This window comes from Rissa tridactyla, chromosome 1, assembly GCF_028500815.1.
Source record: "Rissa tridactyla isolate bRisTri1 chromosome 1, bRisTri1.patW.cur.20221130, whole genome shotgun sequence".
NCBI lineage: Eukaryota > Metazoa > Chordata > Aves > Charadriiformes > Laridae > Rissa > Rissa tridactyla.
In genome coordinates, this window is record NC_071466.1 from 39257783 (window position 1) to 39281043 (window position 23261).

General features: G+C 34.7%; 1 protein-coding gene across 6 annotated transcripts in view; it reads left to right on the top strand.

Moving 5' to 3' along the window:
- PCDH17 (protocadherin 17) overlaps nt 1–23261 on the top strand; it is a 141888-nt gene that overhangs the window by 11032 nt on the left and 107595 nt on the right. For 5 of the 6 annotated variants that reach the window (XM_054187698.1, XM_054187691.1, XM_054187690.1 and 2 more), the window contains exons 3-4: nt 18887–18945; nt 19120–19292. In XM_054187698.1, coding sequence (XP_054043673.1) covers nt 18887–18945; nt 19120–19292 — 232 coding nt within the window. The remainder of the gene's footprint in view (nt 1–18886; nt 18946–19119; nt 19293–23261) is intronic. The other variant, XM_054187692.1, reaches the window with a different exon arrangement.

The following is a 23261-nucleotide window of genomic DNA, read 5'->3' on the forward strand; positions in this document are numbered from 1 at the left end:
TTAAGAGTCTGAAGTAGAATACTGATATTATGAGAAAGAAAATGACATTGCCAGAACAGAAATCCTCATTAACCAATAAATTAAGGATAATAATGTCTCTGTAGAACTTGCTGGTTTATAAAGTATAAGAGTTGATGAAAGTTAGTGCAGTTAAAATAAAAGCCATGAAGTAAGTCATACAGGATTTACTGGATCACAGCTCTCAACGGCTCTGAAAGTTGTCCGAGCTTTTCTCATCTTGGTGCTCATTGTCACTGCCTAATCTTAAATGGGAAAATTCACACAAATTTGTGATTACCAGTGCAATTTTGATGGCTGATCCTTTGAAGAGTTATCTTTTAACAATAGATTTGGTCAGGTTTCTGTTATCCTTACCCACATTGATGAAAAGGCCTGTTCTTACTCATATTTCCGTCAATGGCATAATTTTGACTTCATCAATGATTTCAGTGGTTCAAGAGTAAATTGTAACTAAGAGCCTTACAGAGTGCAGCTAAGAATAGTATGATTGGGCCTTTTATTTTTAGATTTCAGCTTTTTGTGATGTTTTCTTACAGCTTCTTTGCAAACAAGTAAGGGGACTGGAATTTAGAAGACTTTATAACTATGTTGTGACCTGTAACAGTCAAATGCGCAGCTGAAATAAGAAATCAAAGACTCCACTGAACATATTGCTGAACATATATTTTCACATGTTTTCATATATTTTTGACAGTGTGCCTAATATAGCATTATTCTTAAAATTCAGCAAATATTGTTACATGGAAAACTATCATTAAGTATGTGTAAAATATTCACAAATATATCTTGGTATTAAGAAAGCATAGATACAACCTGGCTTCTTTAATGAGGGAAAAATGTAATTAAAAAATACTTTCTTCTTGAGTCACAACGTTTGGCTATAAAACAGTTGGAATTTTTTTTTCAGATGAAAAAAGATATTTTTTTTTCTTTTTTCCCCCAGCATTTTTTCTTCCTTTTCACTACCTTCCTCCTCAGGAAACAATAACATACTGGGTAATATTTACCCATATGTCTTTAAAGATCCTGCTTGATCTCTCTTTTTTTTCCATTGTTTCTACAAAAGTTAAAATGCCTAGTTAAATTAGTTTTAGGTTTCTCTATGCAAGACACTCATTCTACATATAATAAGTGTACCTATGTGGGTTATTGTTTTCTTTCTGAAGAAAACATATAAGATGTATGGCAGAGGTTTTGAGGTACCTCTTCAAAACTGAGGAGTGCCTGCACGTATAAAGAAAAGACACTTTGACACTAGGATTAGGATTTCCAAACAGGTAAGAATTTTCTGTGGAAAGAACTTAAACAATGATTTGTTGACCGGAGCAGAAACACAGCTCTGTTTTTATCTTTAAAAGTATAGAAGCAATCCTTTGATGTCAAAAGGTCAGAGTAGAGCAGTTGGGACAAATTTTTGCAACAGATGATAGCCTGAGAGCTTTATACTTTCAATTGTATCTCTACTTTGGCTGTAAGAAGAGAAGTGGTGAAATTAATGCTAAAGGGTTCAACAATATGGGAAACAAGTGAAACTCTCAGGGGACTGCAGACTCTTACCTAAATAGATAAAAAAAAAAAAAAAGAAAAAGGTACTAGAAAGAGAGTGGCAAAATGTTTTTTGGGAAAAGTTCCTTGAGTTTAAGTGTTTCATTTGTTATGTTTTTAAGGGGGCAACAAGGAGATTAACTAGTTGTTGCTGCTTTTGCTGATATGATGAGATGAAATGGAGTAGCGTACAGCCTGCCATAAATCTTAGCCAGGGAGCATTCTAAGACTTAGTAATATATTTGTCATGGTCTTTTTCATGCAACCTTTGTTTTTTAGTCTGCTGTAGACATTATGGTGTTGTGTTTTGTTTTTTTTTAAACAGAAGAAGATTCTGGATTAATTACTGTAAATCCTAAGAGAAAGAAAAAAAATAGATAAATTATGAAGCATTTTAGATAAAATACTCAGTATTAAGTACTACATTCAAGAACAAGCAAATTCATATGAATGTCCCTGTTAATTAGGATATTAGGCAGTGCTTTAAATAACCTCCTTGAGCAGTCATATATTTTCTAGCTAAATCCCAAAGGCTGATGGTACAGTTCCTACTTATTAAGGTCACACGAGAAGCGTCTCTTCCTTTTACTGAATTGCTTCCACTAGTTAGTATTGTTACCTGTACAGAACGGATAGCATGCAATCAGCTCATCTCTCACTTGCGTGAGATGAGAAGATAGCTCTTTTTTTGGTGATGTCTCCTCAAAAGTGAGGACTCCCTCTACATATAAAGATATTACTGCGTAGTTTCAGCCAGTCATTAGTGTTACTTGTCCAGGTGCATCTCGCTTTCATGCAGTGAGGGGATATTTCCTCTCTCAGCCCTCAAGACAATCAGCCTATTGTTGATCTATTTTCAATTTAGTACACTATAAGCAATCTAGGCAAGTAAAATCTTTCAAGTGAACGGTATTTTATTTTATCCATGGACCTTTCTACCGGCTTTGTGATGTGTGTATCAGATCAGAGTTCCTCTGGTTCATAAAACAATTTTGCCCATAATAGAAAAGTTTCTAATTGCATCGTGTTCCCTGCTGGGTGGTTGCATGCTGCAGTCTCCACGGCACGCCAAAGGAGGACTTTAAAAGAGAAAGGAAAAGCCTTGTTACAAGATACAAATGCACAATTTCAGCTGTGTGGGTGGGACCTCTGATCGATGCATTGTAAATTCTTGCAGTGATAGACATGCAAAATTAGTTTCAGGCAGTGTTTCAGACCATCTATTGATATATGTGTGACACGCTTGTATTTGCCTGTACTAGTTCTAGTGACACTATGATTACTGGTATTTGCAGTCCTTGCCCTGGAACACTTCCAGGCAGTTTTATTGTATTGAAATGGCTCTTACAGTTCATTGAGCATCCAGCATAACACTGCTGAATATGATTGGCGCGTTTGCATATATTTATTCAAAAAAAATCAGGCAGTTAAACTGCATAATTATGGGAAAACGAATCATAACAATAAAAGACCATTTAAGTTAACAAGCTTTGTGATCAAAGGATAAATACAGGTTGGATAAATGAGACTCTAGATGTAACTAATCTACATAAATAGGCTTTGGTCTGATTAGAGGAAAGGAATATATTAAAATAATCTAAAGGTATTAAAAAAGCATTTTACTTCAGTACTTTTATAACGTCTAGTTTTATTTCATCATATTTTTAAAATTTCTAGTCAATAAAAATAGCTGTCTTCAGTGATAAACTACTTTTATGTGGTTTTATTTCTTGATTAACAATGTTTACAGTGCAAAGAAATTCTAGACTAACACAAGTAAACAAAAGTAACGTCATAAGTTTTCATTCTAGTTTGAATGCGTCATGTGTCAAAAACCTTAAAAAATCTTTAATGTCTTAATTTTAAATTTTTTAATGTAGCAGTGTTTTTTGATTGATTTTTAATTAAAGAAAAACATTAAAGGGAACATTTAAAGGACAATTTCTTGTTTACTGTCTTTATCAGCAGAGAGCAGCCTTTGTAGTGTTTGAAAGCTGGTGCATTAAAAATCAATTTCAAGTCTTCAAAGCTATAAACTCTTGCTTGCTTTGTAGATATATACTGGTTTTAAAATCATTGGAAGCACACTTGACAATTGAATTAAAAACAAAAGGTAAATAACGGCTTCATCAAAATTTGAAGGATTTTAATGTATTTTTAATAATAGCTAAGGGATTTTTTATAGAGAGCAGACATGTGAATCACAATTTGTAGCTTTTAAATGCATAATTTGTTCCTAAAGACAGTTATACGTATTCTTTTATTAATAGAACTTTGTTTCAAACTTCCGTTGGTGTTGTTCTGTTGTATTTAATGAATGCCATGATTCAAACACCGAACATATCAGTCAGTTTCTTTACTTACTGTATTTCTGTCTCGTTCTTTGCTGATTGCTAAGCAACCGCTTATGGTTAAGATTGTTTAGCTACAACTCGGTTTTTAAAAAAAGGTGAGCTGAAGTGGGCTAAACAAATTTTCATTAATTCTTAATGAAAATGTTTAAATACTATAACATTTTAAAGGTGACAAAAAAAAGGAAGAATATTGTTTTAATAATGCACCTCAGATTCAGCACTTGGGCTTTGTTCCTACCAGTACTGAGGAAAAGACTGCTTTTCCACAAATCTGGAAAGAGCGGGATCATGTCCTTAACCAGTGCATAAGTAATTTCAAGGCCTATGGAAACTAATTTATAGATTGAGTTAGTATTATGTCTTTCAAGGCACAATCCCTAAAATACTTATTCAGTGAGTATTTTAATTTAGGTCAGTAGCACCACTGAATTAAATAGCTCACTTACAGGAATGGAGTTCCTGATGTGCACAAGCACGTGCAGAATTCAGCCCAGAATCTGTGAGTCTGTGTTAGCTGAACTGCTCCCTGTTGCTTCTCTCCTTTGCTTTAAAAACACTGCAAAGCTGCAAAAGCTGTTCGTTTCACTTAGCCTCCAACTGCATTCTCTAGTACTTTATTGAGCTAGTCCTGGTGTCTGGATATTTGATATTTTTGCTTTTTCACATAGACTTGCGTAATACGATATGCAGATTTGAAGATCATAAAAACAATCCTGCTTTGATGATCATGAGCAAGATTATCCAGCTACAGCTGTAAAGTACCAAGTGTGTTCTTTTCTGATCTCTTCATCATTTCAGTGGATCAAATGACAATAAGAATATAGTGGAATTTAGAGTGCCTGGGAAATAATGAATTTAAAAGCCTTTTAAAAATGGCAGCCGTGAAGCCTTAGAAACTGTTTAGATTTCTAGACTATATGTCAGATGATACAACTGTGTGTATGAATGCATATGCAGAGATGCATAGATTGGAGAGCAGCGTGGATTCAAAAGAATTATCTAGCCGGATAAAAGGCATTATTAACAACCAATGTGCATCTTTTTTTTTTTTTTTTATATTGTGTATGATCTGCACATAGCTGTGTAACAGTGTTTTGGAAGATGCTGTCAATCTGCACTTTTTGCTGCAACCTAGAAAGCATCAAGTTTAGAGACAAATGCTGTTGTCATTTTTTTCCCGAGGCAAGAGTATAGGTAAGGAAGGACCTCATTTTCCACCTCATGGTGGAAGTTATACATCTTGCTTAAAAGTGTGCATCCTGCTATCAGACTTCAGGATCGAGTGTAATGATGAAAAGGAGGTATAAGTCACGTGGCACATGAGAATAATGAGCACTCAATTGCTTCCATCAACCGTGTTAGGTATTAAAAGCACATGATAATTTGCATCTCGTAGCTCCGAGGCAAGGAATGTATCAGTCAGCTTTGTAGCCATGGGGTGAAAAAGAGGGGAAACTAAAATGTTTTATGTTATTTCTTTCAATGCGTAGTCTTCATTTTTTCTAAATCTGTAAATGTATTTTGTCTGTTTAAACACCCCCTTCTTTTCAGGACTAACAGGATATAGTATTGCAAGGGGCAGAAGTAACTGCATGAATTTATTTTATTATTTATTCATTGGTCACCACATAAATGATCCTTCCTAACAGTATATGTCTCATTATCACAATAATGTGACAGTAATGAAATAATAATTCCTTCAAGCATGAAATAACTAATTTTAAGTACTTTCCTGTGCTCATTTGTTTCAAACAGCTTCCAGAATTTTGAACAAAACTTGAATTTCAGTTCATTTTAAATATATGTAGACCACACACACTCTTTTCTTCCCCTGATACTCGCAAAGGAACCTTAGGAATGAGTAGTTAGATTTCCAGATTTTGACCTACATGTTAGTCTACTTTACTTGCATGAAAGTAAAGCAAGAGAAAGCTATTTCTATTAAGCAAATGTAAGCTTCAGGTATTTTGGTTAGTATTGGCAAAGATCTTTATCTAAAGATAAATTACTTGCAGTCATATTGGTCTTGCTGATACCAGTAAATGAAGAAATAGGCATACAAGTTGAATAGCCATAGGAGGAAAAGAGTTTACTTAAAGGAAAGGTTTTGTTCTGATTTAAATTTTGAGTCATAGGTTTTCTATAGTATTTTATAATAAAGACAATTACATAGTAATTTGGGTTAGAATGCATGCCCAGTTCCCCATCTCAGAACCCAATTTGTTACTACCTGTGGCTATTTCTATTAAAAAAGAAACATAATTACTATGAGTCTCAGCAGTCTAAGAGTAAATTTTTGCAATTACAATACCTCCCTTGGGCAGATATGTGAAAATGGCAGATTAATTTCTGCCAGTATCTGTCTATTCCTATGCACATTCTTAAGGTTGCTGGTAGCTTGGATTATGATTACATTGGTGCTGTTTGTTATGCTGTGGTTAAGGTTAAAGCGGCAATCCTATTATAAATCTTAAGGAATAGGGCTCTATACCATTACCTTGGAAAGTCTCTACACTGAGGTTTGATGTACAAGGTCCTAGGAGTAAGATCCTAATTCTGTTTTCATGGAAAGTGAATAGGTTTGTTCTTGATCTTAGCATATTTTAGAAGGGCATTTTGTACTTTATTACTTTATGCCTGTGAAGATTGAAACAAAAACAACCAACAAACACAAGTTTACTGATTCTTAGCAATTCACTGTGAAGTTAATGAAGTTGTATGTGAACTGAAGGCCATATAGTAGTCCCTTAGTATTGTATGGCTTTTGTTTTATTCCCAATGGCACAATGGTGTGTTTATTTAGAAAGAACCACCAGTAAGTTAAGATGTCTTTGAAATTATGTAAATGAGTAACTTTCTATGGAAGTAATCTAATTCACCTCCTAATGAGCTTTTCTACCTGAAAACAAGTTCAGGTGTAGAAGAAACGCACGCAAAGGCATGCTTCCAGAGATTACTTTCTGCAGCTAAGCACCTAACTCCATGTTGAATTCCAGTGAAGTTGGAAGTTGGTGTGGCTTCATGTGGGCTCATGATCCACCTGCAGGGAGCAGCATTAGTCTATGATACACATTATCCGGTTTGAATATTCAGGAAGAGCAGTATGAACAATCTTAAAAAGTTATTTTTTTACCCTTTGCATGAATTTTTGTTTGGGATTTCTTGCATTTTACTCGTCATATCTTTATTTCTTTTCCATTTTGAAAGAGACTTACCCTGACACATTCTTCTGAATGTTGGTTTGGGAACTTTTGTGATATGAAGGTTCATGACTAAATAAATAAATAAAAAACTTAATATATATATATGCATCCTTCAGTTGCTGTTGCATGCATTCTCTTTGAAAAAGGTGCTCATGTGCTGGGTGAGCATCCTGCTAATTAGATACAGAGGCAAACGCATAATTTAATCACTGTATTCTAACTAGCTCCTCAGTCAAATATTAGTATTCATGTACAGTCTCTCTATCCCTGATGAAACTTCCAACAGCGTCCTAGATGTTGACAAACCAGCAATGGTTTGGAACAGAAAGAAGACTTTTCCTAATCGTGGAATCTTTGCAGACAACATTTCTTATGTAGATCTTCCTTATCTTAACAGCAAAATCTGACTTCAGACTCTCTATATGGCAAGTTGTAATGAGAGGGGTAATTCAGAAGTGTTTTTTTTTTCCCAGGCTGTTATGAATTTACCCGTGAAAATCAGCCCTTAAATACCCAGGAGTTTACAGATTACCTATGGAGATCCCTAAATAAGTACATGTTGTGCTCAAGATGAGGTGATCCTATTGAGAAAGATAACTATTTTTTTCACTCGTTCTGAATAAACTTAATATAGAGTCCTGCATGAAGACATTGCAGTAGGTTAACACTGAAGTGACAGAGTTGTGGATCGTTATACAAAGCCCTATAGCCAAAAGGCCTTATTTTTTCTGTCCAAGCCTACTTGACCACTGCTACTATATTCATGGTGCATTTGATCAAACTTTCCATTTTATGTGGTACCTCATCACAGGCACATGACTGTTATGGCTTTAAAATATATTTAGGGACAGAACCTCTTGCTAAATTTGTTCAAGCCTGAATTATTTATCTTATGTCACAAATAATAAATCAACCCATCACCATTTTACAGTTGAAAATCTCCTTGCACAGGCATGTGAGGCTGTAAAGTTTGATGATCTACTATTCTGTCATAAATTCAACCATTATTTTGGCAGCATATTTAGTGATGTGTCTTTTTCTAGCACTAAGAGGAAATAATTATGCCAAGGTATTTGTGTGAAAGTAGGGCTTTGCATCCCATCACAAACTGTTTACAGAATACTTTGTTGGGATTTTTTAACAAAATGTTGAGATAAATAGTTGCATGACCAAAAGAAGAAATTAGACAGAAGGTAATAACGTAAGTTTTAACATCTGTGATTTTATTCCTAATTCCTAAGTAATTTAAGTGAATTGTTGTTTTTCTGGAGAAGGATTTTAGGATGAGGAAGGGGATAAGTTTGCAGCTTTAAAAGAAAGGAGGTGATCTAGATTTACCTCTCTTCTTCTGATCGTCACTTAAGAAGAAAGCTTCAGAGTTCCTCCTTATGTGTGTTTTCTGTGCAGGCAGTGTGGCTTCAGAATCAAGTCCTGCTTTATCTTCGTTGCTGATGTTTTTCACTCTGTAGGGAAGAAACACAGCACCGGAGTCTTGTGCCACATACAGTGTTTGCTGCCTAGCTAATCACCTTTCCCTGTCACTGCCATTACAAATCTGTTTAAATGCCATCCATAGAGAAGACCATATGCTGGGATAAAGGAATATTATGTTTAAGAGTTTCTTCTCATTTTCTATCACTATTGTAATCTTCTTCCTGCTCCTTTGCAGCTTTCTTCAGCATACAACATATGTATCTGTGGGAATGTAGCACGCTATGTAAAGACTCCCTTATCCCCTAATTGAACTAAGCAGACTGATCCAAGGGCTATTGAAACCAATTTGAAAACATCCATTGATTTCAGCGGACCTCAGGTCATGGCTTGTGGGAGTTTTATTGTTGCCTTTAGTGAGATGGACAGAAGAAGGTAAACATAGTGGATAGATGTTAACACAAACTTAACAGATTTAAAATATCCAGTGTCTGTGTTTCCCCTTACTAAATATTATGAGTACAAAACAATTTGTCAGTGTTAAAAGGCCAGAATTTGATCTCCTTCTCCACCATATAGTACTGCAGTGTTTATAAGCTTTTATCTGTTTAGAAAACATTTGTGATATGTTGCTCCTAGAAACGGGAAAACAGCAGTGGTAAGAATAGGACAAATTCTACAACACTTACTGGCTTCACTGGGAATTCCTGCTGAGTAAGAGCTTTCAGATATATCTCAAAATTAAAAATAAAATGCCAGGAGCTCACAATTGCACTGTAGAATCTGTGTGCATGAAAGAAAGAAAGAAAGAAAGAAAAGAAAAGGCTTTTTCCACACAGAAACAAGGTGTTCTAAACACAAGGAGAGAGTATATTTTTGAAATTATAACAAATACTTTGATCATCTCCTTAAATTTCAAGGCACTATTTTTTTAGGTTTCCCTCTAATTTTAATGTCTTAATTTCCAGACTTCATATGTAACATGTAGATTGGAATGAAAAATTAAAAAAAAACCAACAAAACTAACGTTATCAAAGATACACTCCCAAAGGTATTGTTATTTTGGGTTCATGGTATGATATTCTTAGAATGAGGCAATGTTGTGATAAGTGCAGATTTCATTCTACTTAGCTAGTTGTAGGTGAGTCTGTTATGGAGTAAACATAATATCTGTTAGGAATACTGAGGTAGGCTCAACATGGTGGGAGCCATAGATAAAAGGTGCATTAAAGCGTTTCAAATTCAATCATTAGGTTTCATTGCACCCATCTGCTACCAGAAAATATAATTGGCAACTTGATTCATTGACCTTTAACTGTCATTTTGGACCATGTTTTTTTTTAAAATCCGTACTTTCAAGTTAGACCTAGAGAGTTAATTTCATAAGAGAATGCCCAGTACATTTTAATGCAATTACTTTTTTCTTTTTTCTTTTTTTTAAGCAAAAGGTTTTTTTAATATAATCAGGTTTAATGGTCTGTTGTATATTCTGCTAATCCAGTCAAAGTAGTTATTTAATATTGAATGTGGTTAAAAGCAACTAATGTTCAACTTCATTAAGGCTTCTATTAAATAGAAGTCTTGCTGAACTTTTACTGTTTTTTTATGTATGAACTACTACCTCTTATTAATTATTTCCAGGGTTTTCGATTACACTAAAGTTATACTTACAAGCTTCAGTTCCACCAAGATTATACAGCACAGTACAAGGTCTAAATAAGCATTGAAATTGTGGAGTGCTTCCTATTTTGTTCCTAAAATGTGTTTTATCCCTTTCCCGTTATTTTCTGGAACAGATATTATGTTGTGCAGGTGGGGTGGAGTGCATACATCTCTTAGGAGTCCTGTATGTGTGGCACACAGGTAGACTTATAAAATAACAGTGTTACTTAGAGCATGCAGGAAATATAATGTGATAAATGAGAATGATTTAGTGTTTTCTCAGCAATGGTAAACAATTACATTGTTCTGTCATCTGAAGTTTACGTAATGGAAAAACATTATTACATGTGTTTCTTTACACAACAGGATACAATTCCTGAAATATTTATATAATATAGAGACAGATGTGTGTAACCTAACCTTATAATCCCATTTCACAGCTTTCCCAAATACTGGGGAGCTCAATAAATAGGAAGCCGATTATATTGGCAGTATAACTCCATTAATAGGATTCGGATCTGCCTTATTGACAAGCCAGTACTGTTAATATGATCCAGTATATTAAATTGACAGAAAAACTGGAGCGATAGAATGTATCTGCAGCCTAATTGACAGGGAAGTTCTTTCAAAAGCTTCTTAATGTGGTTTTTATTGACAGACTAGCTTCAATAAGTACATATCATTGGTGAACAGTGTAAATATATTGGATGCAACTGTACTAGCAGATTCAGGTGAAGTAGTTATTGTTGTGTTTTCCCATACTTCCATCTTTACTTTGATATAAGTCACATCAAGCGCTCTCATATGATCTTCACAAATGCCGCTTAAAGCACCAGTCTAACTGCACTGCTCACAGGCATCTGACAAGTCGTGAATTATTTTAAACGTGTTCATTTTTAAATGAATAGAGGCAATACAGAGCAATGCAATAATGTGTCACGAATTTCATTATGTTTATTTATTGACATTGTGATAGCAGAAACAGAGCTATTGTACTTTCAGCTCGAGCTCTTTATGTGGTGTGATGTTTGGCACCTCTTCCTGCGTTCTAATCTTGCACCTTCTCCAAAAAGTAGTTCATTTTAAGAGCTCGTATTACAATTACATTTTCCTAGTCTCATTTGACAGCTTTCCACATTCTCTTCCTAGACCATGCTAATTTCATTAGATGCTTACATTTCATGTTTCTCCAGTGCAAAATAAAATGAGGCTCAGAAGCCCGAAACCATCATGAAATAAACAGCAATTCGAGTGTGGTCTGGAAAATCTTCTTGATTCTCTTTTCAGCAGAAGGAAGTTTTGGGTTCAGCTTCCATACGTTTTTCCTAGTCCCGTCTTTTTTTAGAGAAAGAAGTCTGCATTTAAACATATATCCTGCGTCTGCTCCGTCAGAGGAGTTGAAGGCTTTTGTTAAGCTGACTTCCCCACGGAAGAAGAGGCAAACTTGCTCCTGAAAGTCTTCAATCTTTTGTATCATACTAAAAAAATGTGATCAGTCTGGTCTCACCCCATCTTTTGAGTGTCTTTTAAGTCTACTTTTTTACCAGGATCACTTAAAAATATGTCTCTCTCTATAGTGACCTTTTTAGCTTCTTCAGGCTTCAGTCTTGGTGCAACCATCAATGAGGTGAGAGGAAGCTTGACTGGGCCTCGTGACTTCGAGTCCTTGCACTGTATTAAATCCCTACAATCTAGACTTCTGTCTTCTTTTGTGCCTTGTATATTGCAGAGTAAAGTCCTGTAAAAATTTAAGGAATATCTTTTTTCGGTAAGCCAGTAATACAAATACAACTCAAATACCTGCAATACCTTAATATGAATGCTTAGGCAATATATAAATACTTTTTTTTAACAAATATGGTACTTGCTAAAATAAAATATTGGACCAGGCATTTATATGGGGAGAATCTGCATTCCTTCACTTACAGAAAAGGATGGTAGTCTCCGTCCCCAGAGTTTCACTCTTCAGTAGTCAGTGTGCATTTGACTGAATAGCTCAGGACCTCTTTCCCTCACAGTTTTGCTTTTCTCATTCAAGAAAAAGAGAAAACACGAGCCACCAACACTCTTCAATAAAGAGTACAGCAGCCTGGTGAACGTTATTGCCTTGTGCATATGACTGTTTTTGTTGCCCAGTATTTTTAGTGTGCTTTTGAAGAGTGTTACATATGTCAGAAATTCACATAAACATGCTGCAGGTCCTGTAACACCAAAATACACATTTTGCAGCAAGTGTGAAACTTCCCAAATATGTACATGTCATATAAATTATGTCTCAAACATTTTTTCAAAAGAATGAGAGTGGAGAGCACGTATTAGGACAAGATTTGTTAAAGCAGCCTATTTGATTTTTCTCTTCAAAAAGGTAGAATAACTTATTAGAAGTTTATGCCCAGTTTTGATTTTTTGGGGATTGGTTGGGGTTTTTTTTGCTATTGGGTTAATACATTTTCTTAATGAAGGAAATACGGTGAAAGCAAAAACTACTACTTCAGGCTAAGTTTATACACTCACTGGCAGTCTTATACTGAGATGTCTTTGTGAAAAATTGTACTGTGTTGAACACAAACTGTTCCTAACAAAATGAAGGCAATTGTCTGCTCTTTCAAAACTAGATTTGGCAGAATATAATTCTTTTGTCTTGAAATGTGATTGCCTTTATATAAGATCTTTGTTTCATGGGGGAAGGGAGAATACTCAGAATTAAGCTTTTGAAGAAAAGACACAGAAGATGCTTGAATTAGATATTAAGTGGCAGTCTGATAAAGGGGAGAGGTGTTTCATTTCATTTTTGCATTTAATGTTTAATTAAAAAGAAGTTAGAGTCAGCAAAGACATTTTGCTTTATTATAGTTCCAGGTATGAACACCTACATAAAATGGAGTTGCATTGAATCATTTCTGAAAATGTGATACTTGTTCTTGTAATTCTGAGAAAAAAATTATGAATATTCCAGTAGCCTAATATTCATAAATCTGATTAATGTTTCAGACCTTTTTTTTTTTTTTTTTCATTTTAGAATACATCTTTCCCTAATATGACAATTATTTCTGGGCATAATTTATCAAGAATACTTAAATATTGCATTTCTCTTTATATCCCCCCCTCTTTCTCTCACTTTACCTGTCTTTGTAGTCATGTTGATTTTAAGATTTAATTTTTTTTAGGAGAGAGTCCTGTCGAATTAAAAACTTTTCCTTTTATTTTTCTCTAATTTTATTCAAACATTATGGAATACACCAAAGATTCCTAGAAATCTTCAGAACTGTGACATAACAAAGATTTTGATTAAAAAGAAAAAAAAAAAGAAAATAGCTAGGAACCTCTGATTTTTAATGGGCAGCATGCTTTTTATAGGAATTCTTAAAAGCAGGAGCCTTGTAAAGTCCTCTACCGTTGCCTTACTGAGCAATAGTAAAATTCTTGAAGTCTGATTGGTTAATATAGGGCTGTAATCTTAATCCTGACTTTTTTTGAAAAAACATATATGTATGCAGAGCCAAAGTGGAACTCCTTTTTGTTTATAAAAATATCAAAACTTTTCAACAGAAGTAAACACATATACCTTGTGAACATGAACTTATTGAAAAAAAAAAAGGAAACAAGATTAATGTAGCCCACTGCTAAAAATATTCCCCATCATTCATTGTGTAATGCTTTGCCCAGGCTGCTTTAGACTGTTTCTAGTGATGAAGCTTTCACTTTATTTTTTTTCTTATGAGAGTATTTAAGGTTAATGGATCCTATGAGGAATTTGTTTCTGATCCTCTGTTCTTGGGCATAATTTTTCATTTTCTTTTCTCTAAATTAAACTTCTGGAAATCACAGGCATTCTAGAATTAGTTAGTAGAATCTTAACTGTGAACTTTCAAACTTCTGAATGGTTTTATTTTGAATTTATAAAGTCCAATATTCCAAATTCAACATATGAGAGCAATAATTAGCAACAATAGCAGTTTATATAAGCCCCTGTGTGGTCATACTACACAAGCCCTAACACCTGTAATAGAATTAATGGTTTCACAAGCAGTTGACAATAGCAGTTGAAGGATATTCTACATGTTGTTCATGCAAACGGTGGCCAGTAAATGATTCTTGAAGTCACATTGTTAGACTGTTGCAATTATATTGTCACATCTGAAACCCCATACCAGTAAAAGTGTATTTTGCACAGGTTTCATTTTCTTGTTCTTTTACTTTCCTCCTCCTCAACTCCCTGAGGAAAAAGGTAATATAATCAAACTGTAAGATATTTTTTGAAAGGTGGTAACCCTCTTTTTTTTTAAATTTTGTCAGCTTTTGAAAGCTTTATATGTGTTCTGATCTCTTTCAAAATGGAATTTTTTATGGGCTTCATCCTAAGAAAGCTGCATTAAATGTGTGTACAGGAATCCTCAGGATCTTTTCTGCAACATTGCAGTGATGGCAGTGTTCCTAAAATTTCAAATTTACTCTAGGGTCACATATGAGGACACATAGATGGAAGAAAGTATTTTTAAGGGGACATTGTAATACCTGTGAAAACATCTATCTGTTGCATGGTTTAACAGCATACTGTCATTGGAAACGAACTGATTCCACTAATCTGTGAAAAGGAGCCATAAAACCAGGACCTCTTCTCTAGGGGAGCTATGGACAGTTAGGTTGACATCACAGACTTCTCCAGTATTAACCAGGGCAGTTGACAGTTCTGCTTTTACTCAGTTTTAGAGACCATTTGTCACAGTATGTTTTCTTCCTACTGAAGAACTTGTATCTTAGTAGTTGGTGACCTAATTGATACTCCAGCCCTCAACTGTGAATCACAGAGACAGAAAACATGTCTTTACTATTTAACTCCCGTGACTTGTACAGATGGATTGTTTCTGGGGGTTTTCTTGAGGGGTGTGGGGAGCGAGGGTGGAGCTTGTTTTATTTTGTTCTTCAGGAGGTTAACAGTGCTGGAATTAGAGTAATTTTTATTTTTTTTTCCCCCAGAGATTGCAATTCCATGTAATACACTTCTGATACGATGCATTTTACTTAGCTTTAGCTATTACACTGAACATCTTGCTGGTCATGTAGATTCCCCTAGAGTTACTGGAGAAAGTAATCTCCAGGAGCAGTAGGTACCTAAAGCTACATCCCCAAAATGGGATGAATTATCTTGTATGTCTCTAGTGCTCATAGAAGGATCTTAGCTGACTAGTTTAGAGTAGCTGACTAGTTTTTAGGTTACCTGCAGGTGGGCTGAAGACTACCTTAAAACTGCAGGCAAATAGAGAGACACGGTGGTTCTGATTTCCTAGAAAGGGCTGTATACCCAGAGAAGAACAAAGAGTTTATTTGCTGTTGATAGATTTCTAAAGTAGCACTCATTTCTTAGTGTTACAGCTATGCAGTGAAAAGAGGTATGATTAATGCATGAGCTGAAATGTCTAATATCACTTCCATAGATGTTAAAGTGTAAAAATTTTAAGTATATGACCTCTCACTTCAACTGGGATTAAAAAAAAAAAAAAAGTGTTTAAGGGAGTTAGACATTCTTATCTCTCTGTAATCCGTTGTGAAGCGGGTGCTTATCTTTCTAAGATTCCACTAAACTGCCTAGCCTTAAAATTAAATGTTTGTTTATTATCCCAATTTTTGTATAGATATTATCATACACGCACCAATTGTCTCTTTACTGCCTGTGTCTCAGGGTGCTCTGTTACAGCTCAACACAAACATCATACTTTCATAGTTCATAGGAAAAGGGCTAATGCTTTTAGAGCATAAAGAAAATAATTCAGCTCTGAGCTCTGTGGTTGTATATGGTTATTGAGTATTTACATTTGTTCTTTTGCAGCAGTGAACTCACTGTAACATGCACCCAACTGTTTGTATTGCTGCAAAATACAATATGAAGGAAATTGGTCAAATTATTATTGAATAAAAGGTCATTAATGATTACCATAAATACAAAATTTCTTAGAAGCAGCTCCCATTTTTAGGACGGCAGCTAAATTGTGGTCATAACTTCTGTTTTAAAATGTATATCTTGGCTAGTCCAAGGTGTGTGAAATGCTTTTTTTTTTGCTATGAAAAGGCAGAAACAAAATATATGACCAGCTCTTACTGTGGTCCAGCTTATAGATAAGTTCTTAGCACCATCTTTAAAGAGGTGCTATAATTAACTCCAGGGCAAAAGTCTGACTTTTCTAATGGCAGAGAATTGATGAAAAGGCAGTTTATAGTGGGCATTTTGCCTGACAATGACATGAAAAATGGAAATGTTGATTCTAGTAGCAGCTGTGTTTAGGAGGAGGCAGATTTCTTACGTAAGTAAAAGCATAAGGTCAGTTTCCCTGGGCATCGGTAGCTGAGACATTAGACCTAGAAAATAGACATGGGTTCTGCCATTGTAAAGGTTTATTTGGATTGAGAAGTATTGGGCTCTGTGAGTGTCATAATGATTATATGTGTATATATATGGGGTGGATTTTCTGCACACAAGAGAGATACTAGCTTACGATTAGTGTCAAGAAAAGAATAAACGTCAGAATTAAGCCTGCTTCCAAAATATGATGTGCTACATTTAAGAGATTACACGTGCGAATGCAGAAATATTTATCTTTGCGCCTCCATTTCTTCCTCTTTTTTTTGTTTTTAATATTTGTTTTTATAACTTGAAACATGTTAAAAGTAAAGACAAGCTTTTATTCTAATCACGTATATTAAAAACAGGATCTTGTCTGGTTTTAAGTGCAAAGCACTAACCTACCCCCTAACTGAAGTGGCCAGATTTGAAAAAGTTTGGATGCCTGTAGCTGAAATCATCAGCTTTTGAAATGCTGACTTGGAAAAGCAGTGCACAACACTGAGTTTGATGTCCCAGATCTTCAGAATTCTCCTTCTGTAATATAGTGTATTGTTTGCATTTCTTAGGCAGAACTTTCATAGGCCCATCTTTTAATATTGCTGCTGAAGAACAAGTCTCTAGTCGTACATAAACATCCAGATTTCCAAATTATGTGCAATTTTGATATGATAAAAAATCATTTAGAATTTTAAGTATAGGCACTTTTTGCTGTATTTTGAAAACAGACTAACAAAACCTGATTCTGTCATACAGTTTATCATAAAAGAAAATTCACTGATAAAACATCAGATTATTTTTGTAATGACATACACGATGCTATGTATGTAGTCCACAGCTTAAATTAGAAACAACTTCAAAATGTGAATACAATGTGTGTTACAATCCTAATTTTTGAACCAAAGGATTTAACTAGAAGCAAGAAGAGAGTACAGTGTAAATTGACTTCACACATGCCGAACAGAAGATAATTCTTTATCTTCCATCCCTTCCCTAAATCACACAATATCCATGGTGTATAAGCACAAGTATTTCACATGCACCTTGAGAGCGGCAGGTGGCTACCTATTTTCTGCTGTAAATAGCAGAGGCTCTTAAATTTCCCATGTAATTTCATACATCTTTTCCAAGCTCCAATATTCCAACCATACAAGCAGTAGCAAATATTTCTAATCACCACCTACCTATAAAAGCAAAACCAAGCTAGAAAAATGGAGTAGGGAGTGGCAGGGAAAAGCAAATATCTAGGAGAGCAGTCACTTGTGTAAACGCTTGTTTTGTGACATTAAACCTTACCTTGGGCCTTCTGCTCCATTAATTGAGTGCTCACTGCCTGTGTTACCGATACTGATACATTAGATTCTGTTGCAAAACTCATAGCTGCTGCCAAGCATAGTGGTGTGATATGAAGTGGTGCAGAAAACAGTAGAAGCTCTGTCACTGGGTCAGCTGCAAGAAGAAGTGACGTGTGTGAATGTACAGTATATGGAATTTTGTGAAAGATGCAGTCTCTCTCCCAAAGAACTTCAGCTGATGATACAAGGGGAATTCAGTTCCCTTTGGCAGGACTCCATCTTGGTCTGGATGCTGTAAATACTTCTGCTTCTACAGTTCCTTAGCTCATGCTGCTAAAAATATACTCATGACAGACTTAATGAAAGTGTCTTCTTTTAAAAACTACTTGCCTACAACAATCATTTAATGTTCTTGTTTGCATGTGTGGTCCTCATTATTCTGACACAGCTATTAATACTGATGACAATTAAAGAGAGAAAATCCAAATATTTTCATACTTGCACTTTTCCAGTAACATTTAAGAAACCCCACAGCTAATCAGCCGTAAATTTTCCTGACTTTTTTGCTTATTTTTTTCAATTCAAGAGTAATATAGCAATATATGAAATTGTATTACAGCAGTAAGGGCTTCACAATCCCAGTAGATGATGTAATTATGATTAAAAATTAGTATTATTGAATAATTCACTTTTGTAATATGCAAAAGTAATTTTTTCTCTCATTTTCAATAACCATCAGTCTTAATATCTAACTAATGAAAAAACATAAACAGTGTCATCTGACAGGTTACTAACAGAGAATGCCACTTATTGGAGCTTCATTGTTTACTTTAGCAGGTAATTTGTGGACCGGAATCATTTAATTGTTCTGAGCACATAATTACATGCCAGCATTTTCCAATTTAATTAAAATGTACAAATCTGAAGATTAAGGGAATTTTTGAATTATTAATCATTTCTCCTCTAGGAAATCTTGTTGCTCTGCAGGAGATTTGTCCAGTGTACAACTATACGTATTTTTTTCCTTCTCTTTCACAGACAGACAATTTTCCCGCAGAGCCCAATTACATGGGCAGCAGGCAGCAGTTTGTTCAAAGGTAAGGCCTATTAAATAACTTTCTCGGCTTCCCCATTTGCATTCTTGTCAAAATTGCTTTGCCAGAGAGTACAATTCAACTTAGAACAAGTAAATACAACTCTCTCTCTCTCTTTTTTCTCTCTCTCTTTTTTTTTTTTTTTTTTTTTTTTTTTTTTTAAAATATGCATTTCAGTAGCTCCACGTTCAAGGATCCAGAAAGAGCCAGCTTGAGGGACAGCGGGCATGGGGACAGTGATCAGGCTGACAGTGACCAAGACACTAACAAAGGCTCCTGCTGTGACATGTCTGTTAGGGAGGCACTCAAGATGAAAACTACTTCAACTAAAAGCCAGCCACTTGAACAAGGTGAGTGAAGCCTTCAATGCTTACAAAGTGTAAAGTTTAAGCTGTCATTATAAACCTATTAGTATTGCAGTTACGGTTTATCAGGGTGGAATAGCCCACGGATAATACTATCAGAGAAAACAGTGAATCTTGTAGCTAGCCCAGAGCAAAGAACGCTCAGTATCTTTTGGAATGAACATGAAATGAAACCGCAAGTATCCAAAGTAGATTAAAAAAAAAAATTAGTACTTTTCTAAAATGATTAGAATATACTTTATCTCCACTAGCATTGCCTGTGATATATTATATACAGTCCCTCTACCAAAGCGTGATTTGGAAATTCAAACTAGACATGACTGCAACAGATAAAAGAATGCCAGTCATTTACATTCCTCACGTAGTTTGGAGACGAGGAAAAGAAAAGAGACTTGGGATATCAGACAAGAGTAAAAATGGATCAGAAGATGTTTTCATTTCATGGATGTATTTTCTTATTTGTAATGTTGATTTCACAATTAATAGTAGTGTGAGAAATGTCAAATAACATAATCTGATTTTCAGTATAATTTCATTCACATCCTGTGGAGGCGCCAAACATGAGTGTCTGTGAAACCGCTAAAATTGCTTATGTAAGGACAATGACAGTGCTGTCTGAAAGCATTCATTCTGACAAACAAGCATGTTTATTTCCTCCAACTCTGTGTCCAATTCATTTTTTTTCCAGATGTGTTTTATCTAATTATGAGGTCTGTTATTTCAAGAGACACTTCTTTTTTCTAAAAAGCATCAGACAGACCAAGTACACCAGCATTGTGTGTGTGTGTTTTGCTTCTAGGCTGTAAGCAAAAAAGTTCACCACTTAATTATTTTTAAATGTTTTGTATGTTTGCCGTTATTTTAGTTTGTTGTGGGGAAGATGATTCAGTGTTAAAGACAGTTAAAAGATTATTAAATAAGCCAGCCTTAATAAGAAGTTATATTTATAATCAAGCAGAAATATATGATAAGATTTTTATTAATTGTTGATTCGTTGAACCTAGGCTTTTACCTCTTAGCCTAGTCTCATCTGTAGTACAGTCATCAGGAAATACATGTTCAACTTCATTTTTTTGATTATGTTGAGATTGCAATATAATTTTTGCTGTGTAGAATATTTAGAATGTTGCAGTATAATTTATTCTGTATATATTTGAAGGTTGACCTCATATTTGACCTTATTTTCCAAGTAATAAATGCCAGAAAGATTATTTTTTCCTGACCTTTTGCCACAGCAACTCTCTGCTTATAATTGGACATTGATCTGTATAAAGATGCAGTACTGGACTTTTTTTTTTTTCTTTTTTTTTTTTTTTTTTTTCCAAGGAGTGTGTCTAATTTTCTCAGTTTTGTGTAAGAAAAAGACAAAAAAATCTCTGGACTTCTATCTATCAAGTATAGCCATGAAAGAGTTCTAAAATTTCAGAAGTTTCATCAGGAAAATGATTTACTACTCAAATTAAAAATTAGTTGTTTTTTAAATAAGAATTGTATGGCAAGAGTTCATAATATTTCAGTTTCTAGCTGCATCAAACCCAATTCTGGTCAAAACATAAAAAGTTTGCTAAGGGGATTAAGCCAACCATTCCTGTTGCTTGTTTTCATTACAATGTAAAGAGTTATATGGAGGTTTTCACTTGTCATTATATCTAGATGAGAGGCCCTGTTCATCAAGAAACAATTTACTCCAGTGGCTCATATGAATTCCTCACATTTTTATTAAACATATATTGAACTGTGAATGTTAAGTGCTGTAAGCCACTGAACTGAAGCAGCGGGTGTTTATGTGAATTTTCTTATTGGAAAAAGAAAAAAAAGGAATGAGGACAAGAGAGATAAACTACTTTTTTTTTCTTTTTTTTTTCTTTTTTTTCCCCTTTATTTCCCCTAAATATAATTACAAATGGTAATGATACACATTTTTCTACCTGTACAAACTCCTCTGTCTCAAGTGTGCTGTAATAAAATCTTAGGCATATTATGAAAACTGACCCTGCAGCAAGCACCTTATGGGGTTACAGATCATTGCAGTAACAAATGTGATGCAATGTGGTGTTCCCGATGAAATCAATGACCACTTGTTTTTGAGCTTAGTAAGATTAGGGTTCTTAGCCCAAAGTAACTTTTCTCTTTTGAAAGAAGATAAACAAAATTGCTTTCTCTAGTCATAAGCCAAGTTGAAGGAGGGTGAGAAATATGGTATATGTGATTAGGACAGAAAAAGGATTGCATTTTCTTTAGAGAAATATTTTTTTCCAGGAAAAGGAGATGGACAGCTTCCTGGAAACAATTGTCTCCGTCAGTGCCTGAAGCAGTACCGGAAGTTGTGGTTCTGTCATCATTTTGAGTTGTGTGCAGGGATGGGAATTCACTATTTTGTAGCAAAGTTTCAGGCTTTATTATTGCAGTTTAAAGATATTTAAAATAGTTTAACTTCTGTTATTAGAACAGTCCTAATTATTAGATCTTCTGACATTTTTGAAAAATGACCAGGACTAACTGTTAATTCAGGATTCCTAATTTAAAAATGAGTTAAGTTTGAGTTTGGCATCCTCCGTATGTAATTCCAAACACTATTGTCACAAGTCCAACACTACCCATGGCAGTAATAAGAATGCTAGTGGTGCCAGTAGTTTAACTATAGTTGCAAGCGACTCTAGCCTAGACAACTTGAGAATTAAATAGTCATACTGAGAAAAAAAAATTGTGTCAGTACACTAAAGCAATTGTGCTTCTATCAGTAATAGAAAAGTAGGAAATTTTATGAAAAAAAAAATAAATTTGTAGACAAGACATCTGATTTCAGCATGGGATGGAAGGTATTCAAGCTTACTTGATGATTTGTATTAAAATAGTGAAAACAGTGGAATGTAAAGGCTCAGTAACTTTACTATCAAAATATTTGATTTCAAGGAAAATATCTCCAGATAGCAAGTTTTGTCTGGGGATGATTGTAAACATTCACCCAAATGTGAAAAATAATGCAAATTAGATATCATTATGAAATGCATGTGAAAGCTCATCACTTGGTCTTAATGGAAAGAAAGGGGAAAAAAAATACCCAACCCTATAAAAGTTATCAGGACAGTAAGTCTTGTGTTAAAATAAGCATGTCCCATTTTAGTTATCTCAACCATATATCCTCTTGCTGTGAATTCCAAGCCACTTTCTGCATAAAAATATCTAGCTGTCTCTTAAGCTTACTTATGCTATCTGAATCAGCTGTCTTACTAAGCAGCTTGTTCCATATGTCTGCTGCTCTTTCAATGGAATGGGTTTAGATAGATTTGTTTTGTTCACCTGTCTTTTTTCACTTCTGTTGCTGAAACTTTAAACCCTATCACTAGTTTGGACAGTTTGAGATCACCCTACTTAGAAGTCTTACAAGAACATCTGTCAAGTAACCTGTTTATTTCACCTGAAGCAGCATATATTATTCACATTTTATATTTAAATAAGAGAATAATGTTTTTGGTTTGGTATGGTTTATGCATAACAGCAATAATTTGTATCTCTTGAAAAGATATCCAAAGCTGAAAATGATATTGTAAACCATAAATGATATCTACAAGCAAGCAGTGCAACAGCAAGACGTACATATTGTACTTTTCTTAGTGAATCCTGGATATCTTTACCTTCAGTAAAATAATATAGAGGGGTTTTTTTGGGTGGTTTTTCTTTTTTTTTTCCTGCCTGTGTTTTCTTGCTTGTGGTGGGTTGATCCTGGCTGGACACCAGGTACCCACCAATGCCACTCTATCACTCCCCTCCTCAGCTGGACACGGGGGAGGAAATTTAATGAAAGGCTCATGGGTCAAGGTAAGGACAGGGATATCACTCAGCGATTACTGTCATGGGCAAAACAGACTTGGGGAAATTAGTTTAATTTGTTACCAATCAAATCAACGTCGGGTAATGAGAAATAAAAACTAAATCCTAAAACACCTTCCCCCC